Consider the following 25,839-nt stretch of genomic DNA (forward strand, 5'->3'; position numbering starts at 1 on the left):
AGAGGTGGAGGTATGCTCTGGAAAGCAGAGGAATAAAGGTTAGCCGCAGCAAGACGGAATACATGTGTGTGAATGAGAGGGACCCAGGAGGATCGTTGAGGCTACAGGGAGCAGAGGTAAAGAAGGTGCAGGATTTTAAGTACTTGGGGTCAACGGTCCAGAGCAACGGAGAGTGTGGAAAGGAGGTGAAGAGGCGGGTACAGGCAGGTTGGAATGGATGGAGAAAAGTGTCAGGTGTGTTGTGCGATAAAAGAGTATCAGCGAGAATGAAAGGAAAGGTGTACAGGACAGTGGTGAGACCAGCGATGCTCTACGGCTTAGAGACAGTGGCGCTGAAGAAAAGACAGGAGGCAGAGTTGGAGGTAGCAGAGCTGAAGATGTTAAGGTTCTCTTTGGGAGTGACAAGGATGGATAGGATTAAGAATGAGTTTATTAGAGGGACAACCCACGTTAGATGTTTTGGAGATAAAGTCAGAGAGGCCAGATTGAGGTGGTTTGGGCATGTTCAGAGGAGAGATGGTGAATATATCGGTAGAAGGATGCTGAGGTTGGAACTGCCAGGCAGGAGGTCTAGAGGAAAACCAAAGAGGAGATTTATGGATGCAGTGAGAGAGGACATGAAGTTAGTTGGTGTGAGAGAAGAGGATGCAGAGGATAGGGTTAGATGGAGGCAGATGATTCGCTGTGGCGACCCCTGAAAGGGAACAGCCGAAAGACAAAGAAGAAGAAGATCTGGTCTCAGAAACCCTCCGAAGTCCAACTGACATGCAAACTCCTCTATAGAGAACAGCAGAGTTGAGCAGAGGTGAGCGGAGCTCAGCAAGCTCAGCAAAAGAAATTGTGTCTTCTTATATGATGTCACAAAAAAGTACTACTGTAATTGGCTTGTTTAAACCCAGTACAAAAATGGAAGAGGGAGGAAAAGCATTTTTTTTTTTTTTACACATGCACCAAAGTCGTAAAAAGGAATGTCTAAAAAATGTTTAAAAGTGAATTTTCCTTATAGACATGATGCAGAAACCAAGTGAAAAACGATTAGAAATTTTAGGTGCGAAGAAAGAAAGAAACTACAATAATATACTTGCATAAAAAAACATTTTCTTTTATAATGAGACTGAGCTCCTGAGAATTAAGTAATGCATTATTTCATTACAGAGTCTGGGTGATGGGGTAGGGAGGAAAGACACAAGGCTTTACTCCAGAGAAAAAAAAATATTTTATTCATGTTTTGCCAAATTGTGAGGACACACTGAGTTAGAAAGCTCCTGGGTTGTGCATGCGTTAAGTCCTTAGAAAGACTGTGGCTCATTCTGCAGGATGTTCAGTACAAAAGAAGGAGCTAATTTCCTTATAAAACTGCACAACCTAAAAGTATATTTTAAGCAAAGGGTCGTCACACCAATTATTTACTTTGTTTTATTCATTATTGTTTACTGTTTTTATACCATTGTTTTTGAATATTATATAAACTGTTTTGAAGACATCCTGGTCTTTACAGCAGTTATTTACATGAGCCCAAGACTTTTGCATAGTACTAACAGTACATCCCGAAAGTACGCTCTTATATCCCCAAACCCAGCAATGTTAACATAGGAGTTTTTAGACTTTTTATTACCAGATATTGTGCATGCTCCAATATATTAATAATGCACGGTCACTCCTCTGATGTCAAAATTAAAATTCAGCCAACCCCATCTAACGGGAATGAAATGGCACTTTAGTTTTCTTTCAGTACTTGTCAGGAAATGGCTCGGTGCAGGCCATCAGTGATGCAGACCATCTGTTCACATACTTGATTTCACAACAATTATTGATCTGCAGATGGCTTGCTGTCAGCTAGCAGTTAACACAGTCACGGGTCATATGTTTCATATCCCAACATTCATGAAGCTTCTACTATTGTAGACCTTGCAAAATTTGTGTAGTTTATAATGAGAGGGAGCATTACATTGTGTTTAAGTCACAATGCAGAAAAATGGAACACAGAAACACAGTTATAACTGTAAAACTGAAAAATATTTTTATTTCTCTATATAATCCCCTGCTACACTAAGGCACTTATCCCAGCGTGTCACTAGTGCTTGGATACCATCAAGGTAGAAAGTTTTGTCAGTATGCCAGAGCCGTTACAGTTCTGTCTGCTTGACATTTGAAATGCTGGCCTCCCAGGACTTCCTTTAATGGCCCAAACATGTGGCTTGAAGCGAGGTCAGGCCTGTATGGGGGATCTGGCAGTCACTTCCAGCTGAGTTTCTGTAATGTGCAAGTAGTGTTGGTGAATGGTTGTGTGTACAGTTCCCAAAGATAGATGTGTTTCTTTCACAAGTTTATTTATCGATTTTCTAGGATCAGATGCTCCACTTGCTGAATGCTGACTCACTGGAATAAGTGCAAGCTTCCTCGACCGGTGATGAGGCACTGTACAAAGTCTTCTGGAAATGTCAGTTGGTTTAACACTTTTATTCAGCAGAAAGAATTGAACACAAATTGTTTAAAAAATAAAAAATAAAAAATAAATAAATATATATATATATATATATATGTAAATTTACTTTTAGTGTGCCCCAATCTAGTTCCATATAAGAAGTCCACTTGACATGACTTAACTTTCAGATTTACATTTTGCAATAAATTCAATCATAGACAGACATTTACATTTAGGCATTTGGCAGACGCTCTTATCCAGAGTCACTTACATTTTTATCTCATTACACATCTGAGCAGTTGAGGGTTAAGGGCCTTGCTTAAGGGCCCAACAGTGGCAACTTGGTGGTTGTGGGGTTTGAACCTGGGATCTTCTGAACCGTAGTCCAATGCCTTAACCACTGAGCATTCATAATGTATGTGCAAACCCAACCATATAAGGTAAACTACTAATTTACTAATGCACCCTTATTGCTGCATTTATGTCCTTTATCCAGTTAAAGATTTGCCCTGCTAAGCATTTAACCAAATTATTTGAAGAGGTGTGTGCTAATCCACTTATAATTAATTGGTTAAAGGTCATTCAGAATATGGGTGCCATGAAAGGTCATGGTGGCTGAGACACTCTTGCTGATACATAACCTTTCAGCATAAACAGTGATGGAGAAAAAACAAAACACCAGAACACACAGATGGACGCCAAGCAAACATTAAGAAAGTGGGAGAACTGTATATTAACACACTAAAACATGATGCTTATGAGCTTTTCTCTCTCCGGGCTTTTCAGAAAGGTTATATATACTAATAATAGTTGCATATACAATAGCCACTGCCACTGGACGCAGTGCCAGCCCAAGCCCGGATAGAATGGGAGGGTTGCGTCAGGAAGGGCATCCGGCGTAAAACCTGTGCTAAGTTGTTGTGCGGACTGGATATTCCACTGTGGTGAGCCCCCAGGAGCAGCCAAAAGACCAACAACAACAACAACATATAATATTTTCTTTAGAATTAAGTAAATGTTCATAAATTTTAAGCTATAATCCTATAATTCTTTTGGTGGCATAGTGGTTAGCACTATGTGCATGGGGTTTGCATGTTATTCTATGCTTGATGGGTTTTCTTCCGAATATTCCAGTTTATTCCCATAGACCACAGACATGCAGATTAGGCTACTTAGCATTCCCAAATTGCCTGTAGTAGGAAAGGATTGGCACCCCATCCACAAAGTACTCCCACCTCTCCTGGGATAGGCTCCAGGTCCCCTGTGACCCTGTATATAGGATAAAGTGTATAAATGATAAGACGATGATATTTTAAGATAAAGACTTGTTAAAAGCTGGAACAAAAAATCCTCACAAACAATTAAGCATGTCCTCCATTTCATAAACATACATGCTTTTTCTTAACTTGAGAAAAACCCAAACATGACAACGTCCAGTACATCAGACCTGGCTCGTCCTCCCTGTCTTGTTTATTCACAAACAGATGTAAAATGTCATACCAATGATGCTCTAGTGATTAATACATTTTTCTGCAATTTACTTGATCTAAATTTACAAATGAGTTTAGTGTTCAGACTGACAGCTTGTTGGACGTGATGGATCAATCCATCAGGGAAATAAACTCAGTTGAGTTCAGATAGTGATATTTGGTTGTGCCTCTTGGATCAGTCGCAAATCTTTTTTATAATAACTGCCAAAACAAAGTACATGATTGAAATACAACAGCTTATTAATAATAATAATAATAATAAATAAATAAATAAATAAATATGCATTGGCTTGCTTACATCTCATAGAACATGACTATGTAAGAATTAAAACACTTGAGGTTTGTGCTTTTATAGGACATTTATCTTTCTGTATATTACATCATGGGAAAGAATACATAATTTCATAAGCAAATGTCATCTTTGCAAAGATTAAATAGTATAAAAAAGACTGTATGCATCAGTTCCTTGTTTACTCCAGAAAGCCGTTTCAGTCTGTTGTTCATCACTACTCTAAAGAGCACATTAATAATCCCGCATAAACCCTGTAGGTTTGGAGGGGTGGGTAGCTGACATCTGTTACTTCCTCCCACATAGACGGGGATTATTGCACACACACACACACACACACACACACAAACGCATACGCACAAACGTACACACACACACGCACACACACACACACACACACACATTACAGTAGCATCAGCACCAGATAATTAATTAGCACCCAAAGCTACCACGCAGGATGCAGGGACGCACGGTGTGACAGACAACAGGTGTTTTCGCTAAATTATACATGGAAGCTCTAAGAGCATGATTGAGATGCTGTGGAGATTGATTGACTTCGAATCTTATATAAAAGTTAGTGCCCCCTTTTTTAATTCAAATTTCTTTTTTTTGGGAGGGGCAGGGGAGGGTTTGTATAAAAACATGATGACCTGATCTGATCATAGCAGGTCTCAGTTTTAGGCAAACCTCGGACGAATGACATGCCTGTTGGTTAGCGCAGCAAAGTTAAAAGGAGACAACGCTGCTTGCTGAGTCATCGGGGTGAATCCGTCTGATTTGCTTGTGTGTACATGTATTAAGGAAGAGAAAGATGTTACACACTGGATGTACAAAATCAAACAATATCATGTTGTGTATTGTATATAAGTATTGTTTATGTTTGTAGTACGATTACTGTATCATTACATCACGCTTTTCCCAAAACTCATACTTATTTTCACAGCAGTCTGTTTTTGTTTGCACAGTTAAATAGTAGCTTTGTTTAGCTTAATTTCTGATTGCCATCTTTTGTTGGCACTCTTTTTTGGCCAAAAAAAAAAAAAATGCTGATTATTCTACTTATTTGGAAAAAAAAACTGAATATATGCAAATTCTATTCTATTCCTAAAGCATTATGTAAATAGAATAAGGATTGGATATTTAAAACTACATATTATTCTGTGTATTTTTATACCATCGTTGGTAGTGCTGTTTTAGTTAAATTCCATAAAAATAATGCAAATTAATCCACCTTGGATGTGAATGCCTTGTACTGACGTCTTTCTGCTCCATTTACCCATTTATACTAACCGACGCAGTATATAAGGACAATGAACATTATGCAATTTTGATTTAAGCATATTATTATTATTATTAGTAGTAGTAGTAGTAGTAGTAGTAGTAGTATAGTAATAATATGTGTTACGTATATGTATGTAATGATAATTACAATATTAATAATAATTACAACAACAACAACAACAATAATAATAATAATAATAATAATAATAATAATAATGCATATAGGTCGGACACAAATCTTCTATTTCTCTCCAGACAAACAGCACAGATTGCTGCACACTACACATTGCGAGCATGTTTCACTACCCCCACATACACCAATATTTCAGAAAGGTATACAACCATGAAGATGAAAGTATTGTCAAAAAGCTTTAAATTTTGTGGTTATGGTATCAGCTGCAGTTAATGTTGTCGCGTAATGAATTGCTCGGAATGTATTGTTATTATTATTATTATTATTATTATTATTATTATTGATATCAATAGTGATAATCTATTTATTTATTTATTATTTTAATAAAACTTTTATATATCCTAGCTTCATTATATGCGATGTAACTGATTAGAAATCAGGGATCTCAAAATATTAGAATATTTCTTATTCATATTTCCATAATTAACTAAATAATACATACAACAAATACAAAACAGGTTTGAAGAGCAGTATTTCACTTGAATGTAAAAATAAATGTAGAACATATACGGTACATACTTTTCCATAATGGAAAAACGAAAAGAAAAAAAAACGTACAAATAAATCAATAAGATCAGCTCGAAAGAACATCAATGAATAAAACACTTCACCCCAGCCAGGTGGGATCTCTGGCACAGGATGACACTGAAAATCGCAGCTGATCACATTTGCGGAGCGGTACAATACGATTTCAAACCTGATCTGAACATAAGAATCAAATTATCTTGGTTGAAGATGGCCTGATGGGAATGAAGATCTACAATGCTCTCACAGAAAGTGTACTGGGAACCCAAACGGACTGTGAAGCAAAGTCAGGGGGTCTGCGTCACAACCCATTATTATTACTTCTTATGATTATTAGACTATTATTAGAATAATTTCAACTCAACTTTGTGGAGAAAAGGAACATTCAAAAATGAAAAGACTCTGGATCTGGCACCCATCTAAAGGGGTGATAGCCTGCCAATGCCTGTATGTGTGTGTGTATATGTATAAATTTACATTTACAGAAAACCTTATGCAGAGTGAATTACATATGTGCTTTACATCAATAAATATATCCTTCTCTAGGCTACCGAGTAGGACCGCAGTCAGTGATGGTTTGGGACTGAAGAAAGATTTTCATATGTACTGAAAAAAATGAATCTGAGATGTTGTAAATGTAGCATAATTAAATCTGTGTATTCAACAATAAATAATCAAGTTTGTACGTTTACATAAATATATCTAAGTTAGAACTTAATCTGCATTTGTTAAGAATACAAGACAATGTGCATTTTTTCCTTAACATATATTTTTTACGTAATCCCTGACAATCTTTTTAAGTGGACACACACAACAAGCAATAATCTTGTTCATTTTACTCTGTTTAAATAAAACTGCCTCCCCTTGGAAAAAGCATGGGAAACCCCGTATCAAATTAGTGTACCAAAGCCTCATTGCGGTAGGAAACAACTCTTTGGAGCGTTATGTTCACCTCGTGTGTAAAAAGTTTTAACGGGTTGTTTTTTTCTACCCAAACGCTGGGTTGCCGCTCTTGGGTAATTTTTCTGGGCTTCGTGTCTCTCTTCAGCTCCCACACCGCTGATGACGGTTCATCCTCCTCGGGCATTTAAGGGAAAATGGCGTTAAATACAAGGTCTGTATACACATGTTCACTCACCTAAGTCACATATGACTGAAAAATTATTACTATATGTGACATTTATTACTGTTACCGTGTTACGGTTACACTTAAACTTTCAGGCTGGTCTGAGGTAAGATAATTTAGCTGCTATAGTTAGCCAAAGAACCCCAGCTGTGTGTGAAAGAAACGGATAAGATGTCTGAGCTTTTTATCTTTCTCTGTAGAATGTTTGCGGAGTGACGAAGATGCTGAAGTGATGAATGAACGCTAAACCGTTAACTGTAGTGCTAGCATGACGCAGGCATTTAGTTAGGTTACTAGCGTTAGCAAACACATTAAGATTAGAACTTTATTAATCTCACTGCTTGTGAGAATAAAATGCTGGGGTGTTACAAAACACTGACCCTCTCACAAATATACACACCTGCTAACCTCCCGTTTTTCACTAGTTAGTAATTTACTCCGCGGTCAAATTTCTCCCGAGGTATAACAATATTTTACACCTTTCCCCCTTTGATAAGTATGCAAATGTATCACCAGTAATTGCATGTTAGCTAACCAGGTAGCCCTCTTTAACCAAAGTTGCCTGTGACTCAGGCTAAATTACCACAAAAAAGTACCACAGCTGAACAGGTAACTACTAGATGAAAGTATTAATATTTGGGTGACTGTGCCAGTATGACCCCAGCTATGACATTTTTTTCGGCAATTAGCTTAAAATCAACGCAGACCACAAGATCAACTAGTCTGACATATAAAAAGACTTTATCCTAAAAGCCATGCTTATTTTGCTGTTTTATTTTTGGTAGTAGCTGTCTCCATGTTTTTGTTTCAGGTTACCTATACCTTATCTTATTGGACAGCTTTGTCATTTTTTATTTAGTATCAATCCTATTACACACTAAATTAATAGTTTTATTCAGTTTAATCCTTGCTATTCAACAAAATTGTTTACTTTCTTTAATTTTTTTTTTCTTTCTAAGGTTGGAACCAACATGGTGAAATACCTCCAGCAGGCTGAAGGGTCAAGGCCGTACCCCTACATCCTGACGTTGGGAGAAAATGACCAGCGCTGCTCTTAGGCATTCGTCATTCTGGTGGGACAGGCTCTGGAGCAATGCACACTACTTGGGGCGGTTGATGTGTGCTTAAAGGCATTTTATATTTTTGACATTAACTATCCAAAGCAGTGTGCTCCTGTATAGGACTTTTTGTAATGTTGCTATGAAATAGCGAGGCCTACTTGAAAAGTCATAGACAGTGTTTGTATGTTAAAATGAGACCAGGGCTGGATAGTTTTGTTCTGCAAAAAAGATATTTGGAGTCACAGAGATCCTGCTCTGTAGAAGCTGCCTCAGCCTATTTGTGCAATTACTCCATTCTGCCCTTGTGAGTAATAGTATGGTAATGATGTTGCTGTTGATTATCTGTTCTTGTGCTTTTGAAAAATAAATATTTTTTCTAGGAACATTTAATAGTATGATGTTTATTGCATATATGTATGGTTTGCAAAACTTGGAAGTTTTTTTGTAATAGACCAGTATATCAAAGTATTTTAACTGTTTAATAGACATTTTTTTAATTCATTTTTTTATATTTTTTTACTGATTCACTATAAACAAATAACCAATTTTGCTGGGTTAAATTAACCCAGCAATATTTACCCAGTATTTTTTAGGGTGGTTCTTACTTCAAGTTTTGTGCTGGATGAAGTTGCATTTCAAAGTACAAAATTACACAACTAGTATTTTAACTATAACATATAAGAAATGCCTAACTAGATAATGTGAGTATATATAACTTTAAAATGAGACTAGGACATTTAAAAAATTAAAACAAAGTAGGTCCCACTCCAAGTAATGTGGAAACTTAAAAAAATAGTTAAATTTCAATTAAAAATACATATTTTAAACTCTTAAAGTTAAGTAGCATGGACACAAAAGAATGACTAGGGGAATTATTAAATTAAGTAGGATTTACTTGTGAAATTAAATAGACTTTACTAGAAAAAATTAAGTAGACTTTACTAGCAAAAAATATTTGTTACATAAAGAAATGTAAGTAGTAAATACTAAGAATAGTCTTGCTTAAACTACATAATTATCTGATGCAAAAAGTTACCTTAATTTTTTTAAGTAGATCAGGCTGGATATTTTTTTCAGTGTATGTACGTATGTATGTATATATGTGTGTGTGTGTGTGTGTGTGAGAGAAGAATGTGCTTTTGAAAACTTTCAGGACAGAAAAATGAACAATGGTAGAATTTTATTTTCTAAAGAAACAAATGTCTTGTGAACGAGATGAAGCTGCATGTGGAACAATATAAGGTGTTGAACTGTTTGGATGGGCTAGCAAAACTAATTTGCTAACACTGGTGCAGACGGTCAGTGGAAAACTCATGGGAGCTCATTAAAAACGTTGAAGGGGAAAAAAAGCAGAGAGATTTGTGACCATTCAGCAAATCAGGTTAAGTCAAAATAGATGTCTGGCTGTAAAAATGTTTTATATATTATTGTTATTGCACTGTGCATATTATTATTATTATTATTATTATTATTACATTTGAAACATATTTTCTTGTCATTTATTTAAGATATGCCTTATTTTTGCTTTGTTATAAACACACTGTAGACTTAGAAAACGATGAATTTCTTAACTAATCAAAACATTTCACGCATATTGCATATGATTGCAGAGTGTGCATCTGAAAACCCACACAAGCTTCATCAGACACTATATTGGTAACCGCACGTGTAACCCCACGCTATATGGGTAACCACACACTAGCTGAAATCCCACTCTGCAGAGCAGCAATGATGGCAGATGATATAAGCACGAGCACTGTTTCACTGTTTACTCTTATACTTTAGTTTTTGGCTCACTGTAAAGCTGTTGCCAACATGAATGTGACTTATTTAAAGATCGGAACAGACTGCATATACTGTATTTAGATTGATAGAGTCCAAATTAACCAAGAGAGAAAGGGACAGAAAGAGAGAGACCTGTTGTGATGCAGTGTTTGCTCAGTTTAGTGTGCAGGAGAGAATTTATCTTCTGGACTGCATGACCCTCCCAGATCCTGTGGTTGCGCCGCTTCATTACCGCACACAACTGCACGGGATGCGATTTTGATGACGCCCCCACAGGAGAGCATTCCGTTTTAATGGAATCTAATCCTGCTGCTTGGCCAACGACACCTCCATTGGATTCAATCATCGCTGCATGAAGCTCCGTGTGCAGGCGCCCCGAGCGAGGAAAATAAAAAGAAGCTGAATTTAAGATGGGTGTTTTCTTGTATTTAACTTAACTTCCCTATAATACTAAGGAACAATGAAGCAGTCATTTTTAAGCATTTATCAAATTTCACCAAAAAATGGATATAGTCTTAGCTGGTATTGATTTAGAAAATGGACAAAAAAAAAGAGTCTTCTAAGGAATACGTGTGTCGCTTTTGGTACTTCTTAAAATTAAATCGCTAGAGCATATTATGCTTCCTAATAAGAGTTCCATGAATATTTGGCCAAATTCCTGTGAGTCTATCAGAGTTGCACATAGACAATGGGTAATGATCCATACTGTACTGTACAGTATGTGTCACATATGCTTTGCAGGCAGGTAATACAATGAAATAGCTAGTGCACATCTACATTATTAAACATCGACATGCCATGTACTTATAATAATGAATTATAAATTAATAATTTAGTTAATTATACATTAACTGTAGAATATAGCAATCATTACCTGCATAACTTATTAGTAGGTAGAATGAGTTCAGAAAGATAGCTTATCAGCTTCATAACAACTCTTCTACTAAACACACATGGTCTACCACAACAAAAAGGTTTCGACCCAAAAGTCAAGACCCCGACATGCAGGGCTCTTCCTACCTTCTACACCCTCATCCCAAGCGGAGGTGCTCATCGATTTGGGGGCCACCGGAACTTTTAATGACGGGACACTCGCCGAGGCACTGGATATACTACCAGTTAGCCCGCTTCCTTTCCGCCATCCTGTTGGTCTCCCTGCCCGGCTTGAACTGGTATACACCTCGCACCCTATTCCCTCCATACACCCACAATCATACTATCAGTGTGAACACGCTGCACCTGGCAGTCTGTCTATTTAAGGGCCCTGATACCTGCGCTTTTAGTGTGCTCTTAGGTAGCCCTGGTAAAGGTATCAAGGCCAAAGACAAAGCGTGCAAGCCCCAAGACAGAGGCAAAGACTCTTACTCTCAGTCTCCACAAGACGCCGCTAACTCAGAGAGAGAAAGAGTGGCCTGTTTGGTGTGCGTGCTTGCTCTGAGTTAAAGTTTAAAACATCTATAAATCCTCTCAAAGGTTAGACTAACCCTGGCACCATATAAAGCCATATTTTTAGTTTCCAGAGACCCATCCAGTCTCGAGGAGACAACAGAGCTCTGTTTATTTTGTGTTTTCAGTTTTCTTTGGTTTCCTTTTTTTGTTTACTAATTAATAATCCGACACTATATGCAAATTTGATCTTCCCATGCATGTCTCATAAGAACTCTCACAGCCTTCTATTTTGCTAAACCTATCAGAAGCCCTGGATAAGGCCCCTTATTAATATTATTCCCTTTTATGGTGAGGTCCTCTAACCCACACCAGGTAACACTTTAAAGAACTTCACCCAAACAAGTCAAATATGCCATTCCAGGGCAAACCAAAAATGTAGTTTTTAGTTTACCCATGGGTATAGTATTTACAGTATAGTAAGTGGAGGTGAGCTGCTGGGATACTGGCAGGTTTACGCCTGAAATCGAACCCAAGCTGGCAGCCTGATGAGCCACAAACCTGCTGGCCAGCAAGTGCTACCACCAAAATGTTGTATTTGGCTTTCCTCAGAGAAGGATCCAATGACCAGACAACACATATGTCTATATCTTCTTTTGAAACCTGATATTCATAAAACCTGCCCTGCTCGTTTGTGAGCAGCAAGCGACCTTCTCAATGGCACACAAATCTAGACATTACAATATTTGCTCACTCTTCTTTGCAGTGTCGCTCAAGCTGGGTTCAATTTACTTTAATACAACTATGCTTGTATTACTCGACCTCAGTGCAGCTTTTGACACCGTTGATCACGCTATTCTTCTTCACAGATTAGAAAATGTAGTAGGAATTAACAGTACAGCCCTCTCCTGGCTCAGATCCTATCTGACCGATCGTTATCAGTATGTAGACTTAAATGGTGATTATTCTGCATGTTCTCTAGTGGAGTTTGGCGTTCCGCAGGGTTCAGTTTTAGGTCCACTGCTTTTTTCCCTTTACATGCTTCCTCTGGGCAACATAATCTGTAAGCATGTTATTAGTTTTCATTGTTATGCTGACGACACACAGTTATATATCTCAGCAAAACCTGATGAGAAAAAACAGCTTACTAAAGTTGAGCAGTGTGTGCAGGACATAAGAAATTGGATGCTAATTAACTTCCTTGTGCTTAATCCAGATAAGACAGAAGTTCTAGTCATAGGACTGCATACAGCTAGGAGTAAAATTTTAGATCACATTGTAACTTTAGATGGCCTTTCTGTTCCATCAAGTGCAAAAGACCTTGGTGTGATTATAGATTCCAGCCTTTCATTTGAAGCTCATGTAAATAATATTACCAGGATAGCATTCTTTCACCTCAGAAATATTGCCAAGATAAGAAATATATTGTCGCTAAACAATGCAGAAAAAATAGTTCATGCTTTTATCACCTCTAGGTTGGACTATTGTAATGCCTTACTGTCTGGTTGTTCAACTAGGTGCATAAACAAGCTTCAGCTAGTCCAGAATGCAGCAGCGAGAGTCCTCACTAGAACCAGAAGATATGAGCACATCACCCCTATCTTATCTTTACTGCATTGGCTTCCTGTGAAATTTCACATTGATTTTAAAATACTATTCTTGACATATAAAGCATTAAATGGTCTCGCGCTGCAGTATCTGAGTGAACTGCTAGTGTCTTACGATCCGCCACGCCTACTTCGATCAAAGGATGCAGGCTGCCTGTCAGTACCGCGTATCATGAAAAATACAGCTGGGGGCAGAGCTTTTTCTTACAAAGCCCCAAAATTATGGAATAGTCTTCTAAATAGTGTTCGGGACTCAAACACTGACAAAGTGTCTCAGTGTTTAAGTCTAGGCTAAAAACCTATTTATTTAGTCAAGCATTTTTATAAATAGATTTGCCTTAGGTAAAGGAGCAGATCTGGGGGACTCATGGACGTAGAGTATTACGGTGAACTGGTATGTTTAGATGCTGTCTTCCCCACTCTCATTGATCACTCAGGTTTGTTGACGGTGAGGTGATTGTTTGCTTTACATCTCAGGAAGCTCTCATGTTTGTGTTTCCTTCTGTCTCTCCCTTTTAGTTATGCTGTCATAGTTAGTCCTGCCGGAGTCTCTGCTTGCACTCTACAGTTAATATACATTCACATTATACATTATGTGACTGTGACCATACCTAACTGCCATCTCTCCTCTTCGTCTCCTTCTTCCCCTCTTTCTCTTTCCTCTCTCCCCCTGTCTCCCCCTTTCACTCTTTATTTCTCTCTGTCGAGCTACACATGTCGTTCCTGAGCTGCCAGTGATCCAGACTCCCTCTGCCCTCCGGACCTGTCTGACCCATCCTGGTCCCCCCGGTTGGAGATCTCGTCACATGGATGTCCCATGTGTCTCTTTGGGATGCGTCTGGTGTCTGGGGATGATTCTCTCTACCTAGAAGATGGTTCTGGCCTCGACTGGTGTTGGCAACTGTTTCTCTGGGGACTTGACAGTTCAATAGTTCAGAACTGGAACTTCCTACAAGTCTACCTGAGTCTTTAATAACTACCTGGACTTTATATTAACATCAATTAACATCAACTATTATAGCTGAACTTCCTGCCACCTACCACACTGTATAAATGCAGATCAATTCCTGCTCTCTGTTTCACCCAGATGAGGATGGGTTCCCTGTTGAGTCTAGTTCCTCTCAAGGTTTCTTCCTATTACCATCTCAGGGAGTTTTTCCTTGCCACTGTCACCCTCGGCTTGCTCACCAGGGACAAACTGACCATTTTGATTCATACACATTACCATTTCATACAAACTTAAATAATTATTTCGATTGTGTAAAGCTGCTTTGCGACAATGACAATTGCTAAAAGCGCTTTATAAATAGAATTGAATTGAATTGAATCTGTGTTTTTTGACATGTTGGCTTCCTGTTAGCAGCTTCCTTCTTATTGTCATGGACACCATACATGTTCAAATATTTTACATAGTGTAGGCTCAAGCACACACACGACATTACAATGATGCCTTTAAATGGCTGTCACTCAGGGTTGTTTCTTTACCTCACTGATGAGTCTTTGCTGTGCTGTTTGGCTCATTTTGACTTCGCATTTTGACTGAAATCACTTTGTAACTCTTACCGGCTTTATGTGAAACAACAACCCTTGATCATAGATCCTTTGAAAGCTCTTGTTGGCTAGGCATATTGTAGCTCACATTTGTGTAACCCCCTTGTACGGTTTTTAATTGGCCAAAGTAGCTCTAGGCCACACTTCCAAACTGATTTTCTTAACAAAACTCCAGGTACAGTATGCTAACATCTGGCTCCAGATAGCTTTTTTAAGGTCATTAACTTAAGGATTCACACACTTTTTCCACTAGCACTATGAGGTTTTTATGGTTGTTCTCGAAAGGTTGACATTGTTTTCTCTTTCCACTGTAACTATATTTTAAAAGTGGCATTAACTAAATTCTGCACAATAAAAACAATTATCTAAATTCTGCACAATAAAAACAACATTTTTTGTGGAAGTCCCATCCTTATGTTTTAGGAATGGATTGCATTTTAGCCATGAGAACAATGAGAACAATGCTGGCTGAACAATGCAAATTTATATTCTTCTGATATAGTATTATGTAGTTCCCCTGTTAGAGTTAAATTGAAAACCTAAACCCTGAAACATTAAAGAATTTCCCCAAAACAAATAAAATATCCCATTCCAGCGCAAACCAACCATGTAGTTTACTCATGCATGTTGCATCATGAGTGGAGGGATGCTGTCGAGTCTACGCCTGAAATCGACTCCACACTGGCAGCCTGCTGAGCCACAGACCTGCTAGCCTGCAGGCGCTAGCACCAACATGGTACTGTAGCTTGGCTTTCCTCAGAGAAGGATCCAATGACCAGACATCTGCTTTTTTTTCACATGTAAATATAGGTGGTTAAGATTCTTTTGAAACTTTATATTCCAATGTGCTCTTCATAAAAAGTCTAGTTACACTGTACTGTATGACTGTTTGATGCAACATCACACTTCAATTTTTTTAGGTTTTAAATATACTTAAAATTTGTATTGAATGCCTTTTAAAAGTAATATAAAATTCATACATGAAAATTAAAGGGTCTTAAGGATTATGGTTTTAAATGACTTAAATATGTTTGGACAAAAACTAACAATAACTAAATTACCACATATTTTTGTTTTAAACACTAAATCTACATTAAAATGAAGTGCTAAAATTAACACTGTTTAATGAATTACGTGGTTGTGCATATGGCTACTTGCCAGTTGTGCCTAGTCAGGTTAATGACGTTGTTCAACTGTATACAATACGCAACAATTTTGAAAAATCAAAGCACATCAGGGTTTTTTTTTTCACAAAATTTTAAAGCATTTCAGTGTTATCAACTAAAGAATCGAGGCAAGGAATTATATGTTTTAGTTCCTGCTATTGCAGTAAAAGGCAAATCAATCAATATGAATCCTACTGGCTTGGTGCTTTTATCACATCACACCACACTGATGGAATATTTGTGGGCTGCAACCACTCTCTTGTTGGAACAATATGAAGTAGATACCACTTCTTTTTTAACCACTGAAGACTTTTACAGTGTTTCAGCGCACACTGTAATTAAGTTTTAAGGTTAGTATTTTGGTTAGTAATGGTAGAGAGCGAAAGTGAGAGAGAGATCATATCTATCTATCTATCTATCTATCTATCTATCTATCTATCTATCTATCTATCTATCTTTATCAGCTTCAAGTCTTCTGAGAAGGCTTTCCACAAGTTTTAGGAGTGTGTTTATAGGAATTTTTTATAATTTTTCCAGAAGCGCATTTGTGGAGTCAGACACTCGTGTTGGACGAAAAGGACTGTTGGAAGTCATCTCAAAGGTGTTCTATCACCTCAGGACTCTGTGCAGGCAAGTACTTACTGTATACACCAAACTTGCTCATCTTGCTTTGTACACTGGTGAAAACCATACCCAAGTACCAAAGCAATAATTTTCGAGTACCAACATGTTGCTTACCAAAAAAAACGTTTTTCACAGTGCCACGTCTTAAGAGCATTATTACTTTAGACTTTTGTCTATTTCTTATAATAATGTTTATAATGTGACATGAAGCAGTGTAGCCTATATAAATTATGGCTGTAAGTTACATTCCCTGTTTGTGTGTCTTCATTTTGAGGCTCATTTCATACTCCATCTCAGTTATAACAGAAAAAAGAGCCTAATTTATATGCAGGATTTGCATGGAGTGCACTGTGACGATATATTTGAAACCATTGTGGATTCCTTGAAACACTATTTGCATTAATATTCATTCTGTCTATTCTGCTTTATTAAACTCACTGTTTCTTTTGTTTTGTTGGCTGGCTGTCATTCGCCACAGCGTGCTCGAGGCATTCCAGCTGTCAAAGCTGAGGTTTTTCTCAGACGCCCTGCACTCTTGCACCCATGATGATCAAAACAGAAAAAGACAAAAAAAAATGGTAGGAGGGAGAAAATGACAGCCTTTTTTTTTGTGGAAGCTGAGAAGAATAGTGAAGAATCAATAATTTCTCCTACAGCAGCGGATTAGTGGGTGCACAGAGTCAAATCAGCACTATTGCTATTACGACATTTTGAGGTGTTTAAATGACTCTTAAGGCTAGATACTTGCTAAGAGTCTAAATACAAATCACATCAATCTTAATCGCCTCTATAATGGTGCAAAAAAAAAAGTTCACCACCTAATTTAGCTACTCATTCACCTAAGGTTACGTCTCTAATTAAGCAAGTTGAGCTAATAGCCTATGGTATTAAGCTAAGCTAGCTGAGCTAACAACAACCTAATGAACAGAGAAAAGCATTAGGCTAACCATGTGACTTTGAAAAAAAACATACAGCAAATAAATCAGGAAGAATTCAGTCCAAATACTTTACTGATTTTAGGTCTCGAGCAAGAAACAATTATCAAATTTTATTTCTTTTTCCTTTCTAAACTCATGATTAACTTGCTATGTTTCCTCCAGATTTCAAGATTTTCCTTCAGAAATATTACTCTCAGCCACATGAAATTTGGCAGACTTTACCATATTCACCGCATACATTCAGTTTGTAATTCTTTGTAATGCAATTACAGAGATGTAATGTAAATATTGGATATGTATTGCATGCAGCAACCTCACCAGCAACCTTATTTACCCTCTCATCTGTTCGCACCATTCAGTGTTCAGCATCACCAGTGTACAGCAATCACCAGCCTTAAGCTATGTTTTTTTAATACTGAAATGATTCATAGGTCACTGTGTGTCTTATCAAACAACAACAACAACAACAAAAAAAACATCTCTGAAACTGCTTACGTACAGGGACTGGACTGAAAAAGAAAGCAAAAAAGTCCCTTAGGAAGTCTGGAGAACTATTCATCAAGATTATGTTAAAAACATACTGGAAATTTTGCCTCTGTGAAAGCAACATACAGTATGAAGGAAGGAGGGATGGCTCAAAACCTTTGGATAATACGATGTGTATTTATTTAATAGGGGGCTACAAAACCTGTGCTTTTTTTTATATAAAACAAATCGATAAAAAAAATAGATTTTAAATATTTTTCCAAAGGCTGCATATATAAAACATTTTAAATCCACAGATACAGTAAAGTTAAAAGCACATTACTGTATGTAAACAGTAATATGTAGAAATACAAAAATGCATATTTTCTACAAACTACCAGAGTGTGTACTAAAATAAACCTAAATTCCAAACCCTGCAGGAGTGTATAAAAAAATAACTAAACAAATATGAAATGTAATTAAAATACCTTTTTAAGGCACATATCTCCTTGTACTGCCAAAAAAAAAGGCGTTTAATAAATTATTATCCTTGGTGTTTTTCCCCCCTAAACACATTACACATTACTCAGTCTCTTTGGTGGTAAACCCAGGAAAAAAATACAAATAAAAGAAAAAATTCCCCCTGCACTGCAGTTTTCATAGCAGCAGTACAAGCACAACACAACATGCAGTCACTTCTATCTGCTCATCATCTCTCTCTTGCTCTCTTTCACACACATTCAGACACACGGAGGGCGGGCACTAACCTGCCACACCAACTGCTCTGTACTCTTGCTGACAGCTGACAGACACACGCTGACGACGACAGTGTGAGACGAGCAGGTGAGAACGCTGGCGATGATGGCGTCCCTCATGGAGAATGGCAGCATGGTGTACACCACAAAAATTATAAACAGGAAGAAAGACACCTGGGAAGCGAAAGAGGAAATGAAGATGAAATCTCAATAATCCACAGATTCATATAGTATAATCATACAAAAGAAAATACCATATGTATGCTTAATAATTCTTCAATAGAAATCCCTAATGCATTGAGGAGGATTAAGGCCCCCATCAAATATACAGTATTTAAGGATATATATGAGGATATACAGTATTTGACTGACTTTTTAAAAGGCTGACATTTTTCACTGAACTTTTTTTTCTCAGAATTCTAAATCTGAAAACTTTTCTGTGAGAAGTATGATGTTTTCCCAAAATTCTGACTTTTATCTCAAAATGTTTTATCTGACGAAAAAAAGGCAGAATTCTGAGAACAAATAGAAAAATGTTTATGCTGGCCCGACTCCTCTTCTGTATGCACCACCAGCATTTGGATATATCATATATAATTTTGTTTTAGTTAGTTCAGGAATAGAGCTACTACTTTACCAACATTTACAGTTTTTGTCAGTCAACAGCATGAACAACTACTTTACAAACCTCTATAAATTTCTTTGCAATTTATAACATTAGACTTAAAGTTCTATTTGTTTTCAAAGGTAAATAATAAAACTTTTGTTACATACTGTAAAATGTTTCATTTTTGTCTCCAAAAACTTTTTTTCTCTGAATAAAATTGCCTCGTTAATGCCAGTGCTCAAAGGAAAATGTTTTTTGTTTTGTTTTTACTGCTAAGTAACTCAAATCACATCTTGTTAAATTTAAGGTATGTAAGAAGAGCATCTCTGAAAACACAAAAGCAGCAGAGGACCATACCAGATGCGACTCTGGTTTGCATTGGCTTCATCAAATTCAGTCAATTTTCAAGTCTTGATTTCTTCCATTCAGATAGTGGGTCAGAATTTTGCTTCTTCTTCTATGTCTTTCAGCTGTTTTTTTTTTTTTTTCAGGGGTCGCCGCATCAAATCATCTGCCTCCATCTAACCCTATCCTCTGCATCCTCTTCTCTCACCCCAACTAACTTCATGTCCTCTCTCACAGCATCCATAAATCTCCTCTTTGGTCTTCCTCTAGATCTCCTGCCTGGCGGTTTTAACCTCAGCATCGTTCTACCAATGTGCTCACAATCTCTCCCCTGAACATGTCCAAACCACCTCAATCTGGCCCCTCTGACTTTATCTTTAAAACATTTAACATGGGTTGTCAATCTGGTAAACTCATTTATCCTTTTCATCCTTGTCACTCACATAGAGAACCTCAACATGATCATCTCTGCTACCTCCTGTCCTTCTTTCAGTGCCACTGTCTCTAAGTCTTAGAGCATCGCTGGTCTTTTATTCTCACTGTTACTCTTTTATCACACAACACACATGACAGGGTCAAAATTTAGCTTAAACAATATGAAAGCATTGATCCGTCCTTCATACTGCAAACTTTAGTACCAACTGAGGATCATTTAAATGGCGCTCTCAACCTTGTATAGCGGCAGACCATGTTTATCCCTTTATGACCACACCATGTCACGAAGTTCAAACCATCTTAAACATCACACTCAATCCAATAGAGAGCTCCACCAGATCTCAATACAGAGCCTTTGGGAAGTGGTGGAATGGAAGCTTTGCATAATGGATGTGCAGCTGACAAAACTGCAGCAACAGTGTGATGCTCTCATGTCAATATGGACCAAATGTGGCTTGTTGTTGTTTTTGTCTTGTGTTGTTCCATTAAACTTTAGTTTTTATTTCTGTTTTTTGGACTATATGTATTTTTAAATTATAGCTGTGGGATTTTTCCTATGATATATCACCCTTAAATGCAATTTTCTTAGATGTTGTATTGTATTAGGTTTTATAATTTATTATTATTATTATTATTATTATTATTATTATTATTATTATTATGTCCTAAGAAATGTTGAAGTTGTTGTTTCAGATAGCTACAGTCAAAACGAAAAGCAAATTATTTTACAAATGGCTATTTTCTTTTTCATATTATATGTGTTGCAATCGTCCTTTTTTTCAACTTGCTCAGACTATAAGGACATGTGGAATGATGTAATTCAGAGCAATATAGACTTTGAAAAGTTAAAGCTCTTTTTTGTATCTAAAATGCTTTTTCTCTCTCTCTCTCTCTCTTAGACTTTGAGAAGTCACACGTTTTGAAACTATAATCCTTCATGGAAAAATTGTGTGATTTCAGACTCCATAAATTCTTGAGCCTCCTTTAAATGGCATCAGCATTAGACAATCATGAGCAGCTCAGCAAATTCAATAGATCGGACTTGACTAAAAATAATCAAAGAAAATGTTTAATATTGATCTTGTAGAATTAGAATTTAAACAGCTATGTAGCCAGTAAACCATTTGTTAGTGAGACTAATCAAAACAAAATGCTTCAGTTTGCTGGCTTCATGAGGTCTGATAAGTTAAGACTGACCCCATTCCAGAGCGAGCGATGAGCGTGTCAGGGTAAAAAAGGAAGCACATGAAATGAAGCACCCGTCATGCAGGTTTAAAATCCTAATTTTAAAATGCAAAAATTTTAACTCATTAAGGCTGTTGTCTGTTTACCTTTATGTGTGTTTAATATTTTGCTCCATATAATTATTATCACTCTTTATTATAACACTTTATATTATCAGTAGCTGCCCAATCACTAATCCCAGTTGAGCTAATGATAAATATCAGATTTAGGGCCTTCTTCGAATATCATGGCCAGTCATCAATAAGAACATTGCTTCATCTTAAAAATATGTTGTGCTTTTTCTATGTACGTGGTAAGTGCGACAATGACAATCCATCATAACTTTCAGTATTAAATGCCAGTCAAATAGGATGCAAATTGTCTAGTTCGCCATTATTATTATTTTTATAAACCTTTGTTTTGTTCTTCACCCAGCCTGCCACATAGTTGGCACAGTGGTGACATTCATGTAAAAAGCTTTTTTTTTTTGTTTTTTTTTGTGCCCTTTGTTTCCAAGTGATTTAAACATGACTAGAATTATCACGTCTACCCCACCCTCCAATCTCAATCACATTGCGTTTAATTCTGTTACCGAACACAGCACGACCAGTTGTCCTTCCTGATTTTTATTTTTTCGCTAAATTTGTTGTTAAATCTAAATTCCTGATTTGCAGAAATGGGTTTTGCAAGTAAAAAATCATCTTCATCATCACCATCATCAAACAGCACTCAGGTTACAGACTGGGATTTCTACAACTGGTGCATAGATTTCGAGACTGCCATACAAACCTTCTCAGCAATATCTGTGTTCTGTTTCCTCTTGGGATTACCAGCCTGTCTGTGGGTCCTACACGAGCTATTCCAGAGGAAAAAACAAAGATCCACCAGTGACATCTTCATGCTCTGCCTGACTGTTATCGATCTAGCATTCACAATTCAGATGCCCATAAGTGTATGTAATTTAATACAATGGCATATTGTCGAGCTACAATATATACTTGTTTTTATTTATAGCTTTTGCCTCATTGGTAGACCTCTCTTTATGGCTTGCATTTGTTTGGATTGTTACATCGCAGTGGTTCACCCTATAGTCTACAAAATTAGTAAAATGCTTACTATAGTTAAGAAGGCCTTAACGTTAACAACCTGTTTTCTTATGGCAACTGGTGGACTGCTTATGTGCATTGTTACAAGGTTGATTACAACGCCATTCTTGGCTATTCCTTTGGTTGTGGCACTACCAGTTATTACCTTCTGTGACATTTCCATATTACTAGCCTTAAGAAAACCAGATCCAACAGGAAACAACAACATCCACCCACAGAAGAAACAAGCACTTCACACCATCTTTAACAGCTTCATCATGACATGTGTGGTTTATTTGCCACCAACAATCATTTTTTCATTCGGAAGTCTTTTTTCACTAACAAATATTGAACACTTTTGTTTTTTATCTACATGTGGGCTTTGTTTTAGCACAGTCGGTTGTGTTATTATGCCTGTTTTATATCTTTTTAATGTTGGAAAGCTGGACACCTTTAGAAACTGGTTTAACAGATAAAGAACACCAAGTATAATGGGTCACATTCCACTTTTGTTTTTAAATTCATTCTTGCAAAAATGATGCATAGACAGACTGAGGTCATCCAGGCCTAGCTGTAAAAATATTTACATTTTCATTTAGACATTTTGCAGACACTTTTATCCAGAGCGACATACAGTATATAAGTCATACCCATGAATATAAAATATAAAATGACATACATATAAAGTATGATACTTACTGTAAGACAATATAAGTTAAGTAATGTACAGTACTAGTTTAGCTATAGGTATGTTAAAGTTGATAAATAGTATAATAAATATATTTGTAGATCTAATGTACTGTGAAATTATAGATACATTATCCTAGATTGATTAAATAATGAGTAGACTGTGTTGGAGTATAAAGAAAGAATTAACAATCAGGGTTTAGTTAGACTGCATAAGAATACAGTAAAAGAGAAAATTAGTACTGTGAACTAACCCTGTCATTCATCTTAAATATACCTATAACTATAACATAATTCTTATGTCATTGAACTTAATACTTCCCCCCAGCATTGTTGAATTATTAAATCTTATCTTAAATCCAAGTAGCATCAACTGTAAGGTTTGTGTTAATGTTCTTATGGCACATCTTACATACTGCACACATGATTGTTTTTTATATAACCTAACTCCGATACTAAAATATGTTGTTTATCCAACAAAGAAATTTATTCTTTGCACAACTTTTTTGTATATGTAATGATTTCTGAAAAAAAAGGGTTTAGTTCGCATTTTCTGCCACTGACAAGCTGATTCATGTTTTTTTTTCATCTTATTAATGATCCATGATTACTGTAAGCTAATTTGCTTTACAAACATATGTCATAGACATTGACTCATATTTGCTCCATATGTTACTCTGAGTGTGTCTGTAAGACTTCAAGACTTCATATTCAACCTAACAATGTGCTTTTGGAAAAAGGGCATTGGTGGCTCAGTGGTAGATCTCTCGCTTTCTATGTGGAAAGCCACGGTTTGATTCCCAGCCACTGGATGCAGTGCCAGTCCCAAGATCGGATAAAGCTTGCACCAGGAAGGGAATTCGGAATAAAAAAAATAAAAAAAACTGTGCAAAATTGTTGTACAGGTCAGTTGGTCTGCTGTGTTGATCTCTCGATGGGAGCAGCTGAAAGACTAACAACAATGTTGTGGTTTTGGAAATAAGGCTTTTTTTCTGCTAATTTTATGCATAATATCTTATCTTTCATTTATAAATTTTTCTATGCCAAAAATAAATTGGAACATTCTATCATTGATCATCCTCTAATGCCCAAACACCCATTCTGCTCTACTGACTTCTGCTGCTGTTTTATTGTAGAGCATGAGCCCTGCTGTAGAACCACTTACAAACTCCAAAAGTACAAACAGTATTTTACTTGTAAATCTTTTCTAATAGTGCTTAAACTTCTTATAGAAAATTATAAGGAAAAACAAAATGGTTGAAATGGTCGGCTGGCTTCACATTCATATTTCTTGGGGAAACCATTCAGTTTGAGGAGAATGGGGGGAGATCTGGGTTTTACAAATGATCCATGTCAATTTGGGTATATTCCTGATGCACCATGAGGAAATTAAAATTTAAGAGGTTTCAATTTTGGTTGAGAAGCATCTATTTTTACTCATTTTCTTAAAGAAAAGTACAAATATAACCGTTGTTAGCTATTAATCATGGTGATAATAATAACAATGTATTTTAAAACACTCGTAAACCAAATAAAAATTTTTCATAAGAAATAATGGAAACTCAATTTATACATTCCACAGCCCCCAAAAATAAATACATAAAAATAATTAATACAAAAAATAAAAGTAAAAATAAAACAAATAAACCTGCATTATACCTTTAAAAAAGTAAAAATAAATCCTGACAGATAAGTGTTTCCATTTGGGCATGTATGTCTGTGTGTGTGTGTGTGTGTGTGTGTGTGTGTGTGTGTGTGTGTGTGTGTGTGTGAATCTAAAGTAAGCTCCCCTCTCCCCCTTCTCGTCTTACACAGTTACCCTTCCTCCACTCTTTTCACACACACACGCACACAACAAAAACACTGTTTTATTGGAAAAAATAAACAAGAAATGTCTCTAATGACACTTGATTGAGTAACACAATACCGGAATTACTGCTGTAAAAATAAAACAAATTAACCTGCACTTTACAGTACCTTTGAAAAGAATCGCGACAGAGCAGTGTTTCTGTGTAGAGCAGAGAGAAAGTGTGTGTGTCTGTGAAGGCAAAAAAAGGAGGGGTCTGTGTATGATGCACACGCACACAGATACAAAAATCAGGCTGCTACAGAGAGAGAAAATGGATCTTTAACCTCTCCAATGAGACTTGCTTTTGCTTTACACTCGCGCTTTACACACACGGCGTCAAAACAAGAAGCAGATGCGTAATACATGATACTTGGTACTCATAAGCCAAGACTCGTTCGTTTTCCAAGTCAAAAGTTATAAAAAATCTTTGCTTATCTTGTGGAACACTCGCAAACCGCGTTACTCGCAATCCGAGGTTCCAATGTATTTAGAATCAATAGATTATCGTAGCGTCTTGTGACTTGCTGTTTTTACGAGTTTTTTTTTCTTTGTAGCACACTTTGTTATACAGTATGCACACATTTACTAGCACATGTAGCATGTTTCTGAGTGGTTTAGTGGCAAGCAAGCAGCACTCAATCAATCTATGAGATTTCAACCACAGCAATCAGATTTCAAGTGCTGATTGGTATTTATATTGTTTTGTTGCTTCGGTATTTATATTGTTCTGATGCCATTGTGCCATTGTGTTAGTGGCATTTGTTAGCACATCGTCAAGTCCATATTGCTGCAAAATTTACATCACCACAATATTTTGCCCACCAAAAATTCTGTAAACATACAAACATTTGTTCTGCAGTAATAAGTACCAATGTTTTGCCTCAAAAGGTATACAAGTTTAAATTTTCTAGTTCTGTTTACATATTTTAGTGGTGTGCAA

General features: G+C 36.7%; 2 protein-coding genes and 1 long non-coding RNA gene across 4 annotated transcripts in view; 2 read left to right on the forward strand and 1 right to left on the reverse strand.

Moving 5' to 3' along the window:
• adcy2a (adenylate cyclase 2a) overlaps window positions 1-25,839 on the reverse strand; it is a 163,380-nt gene that overhangs the window by 45,722 nt on the left and 91,819 nt on the right. For both annotated transcript variants that reach the window (XR_008357924.1, XM_053494388.1), the window contains exon 3: window positions 18,680-18,841. Coding sequence is in view for 1 of the 2 variants with exons in the window: in XM_053494388.1 (XP_053350363.1) it covers window positions 18,680-18,841 (162 nt within the window). In the remaining variant the exon portion in view is untranslated. The remainder of the gene's footprint in view (window positions 1-18,679; window positions 18,842-25,839) is intronic.
• On the forward strand, window positions 7,128-8,775 carry LOC128520241 (uncharacterized). Its single transcript, XR_008357925.1, has 2 exons — window positions 7,128-7,317; window positions 8,289-8,775. It is a non-coding gene; the product is annotated as an uncharacterized LOC128520241 (long non-coding RNA).
• On the forward strand, window positions 21,955-22,839 carry LOC128520239 (lysophosphatidic acid receptor 4-like). The gene has a single exon (XM_053494390.1). The coding sequence runs from the start codon at window positions 21,955-21,957 to the stop codon at window positions 22,837-22,839; it is 885 nt and encodes a 294-aa protein (XP_053350365.1).

Source organism: Clarias gariepinus, chromosome 4 (genome assembly GCF_024256425.1).
Source record: "Clarias gariepinus isolate MV-2021 ecotype Netherlands chromosome 4, CGAR_prim_01v2, whole genome shotgun sequence".
Lineage (NCBI taxonomy): Eukaryota > Metazoa > Chordata > Actinopteri > Siluriformes > Clariidae > Clarias > Clarias gariepinus.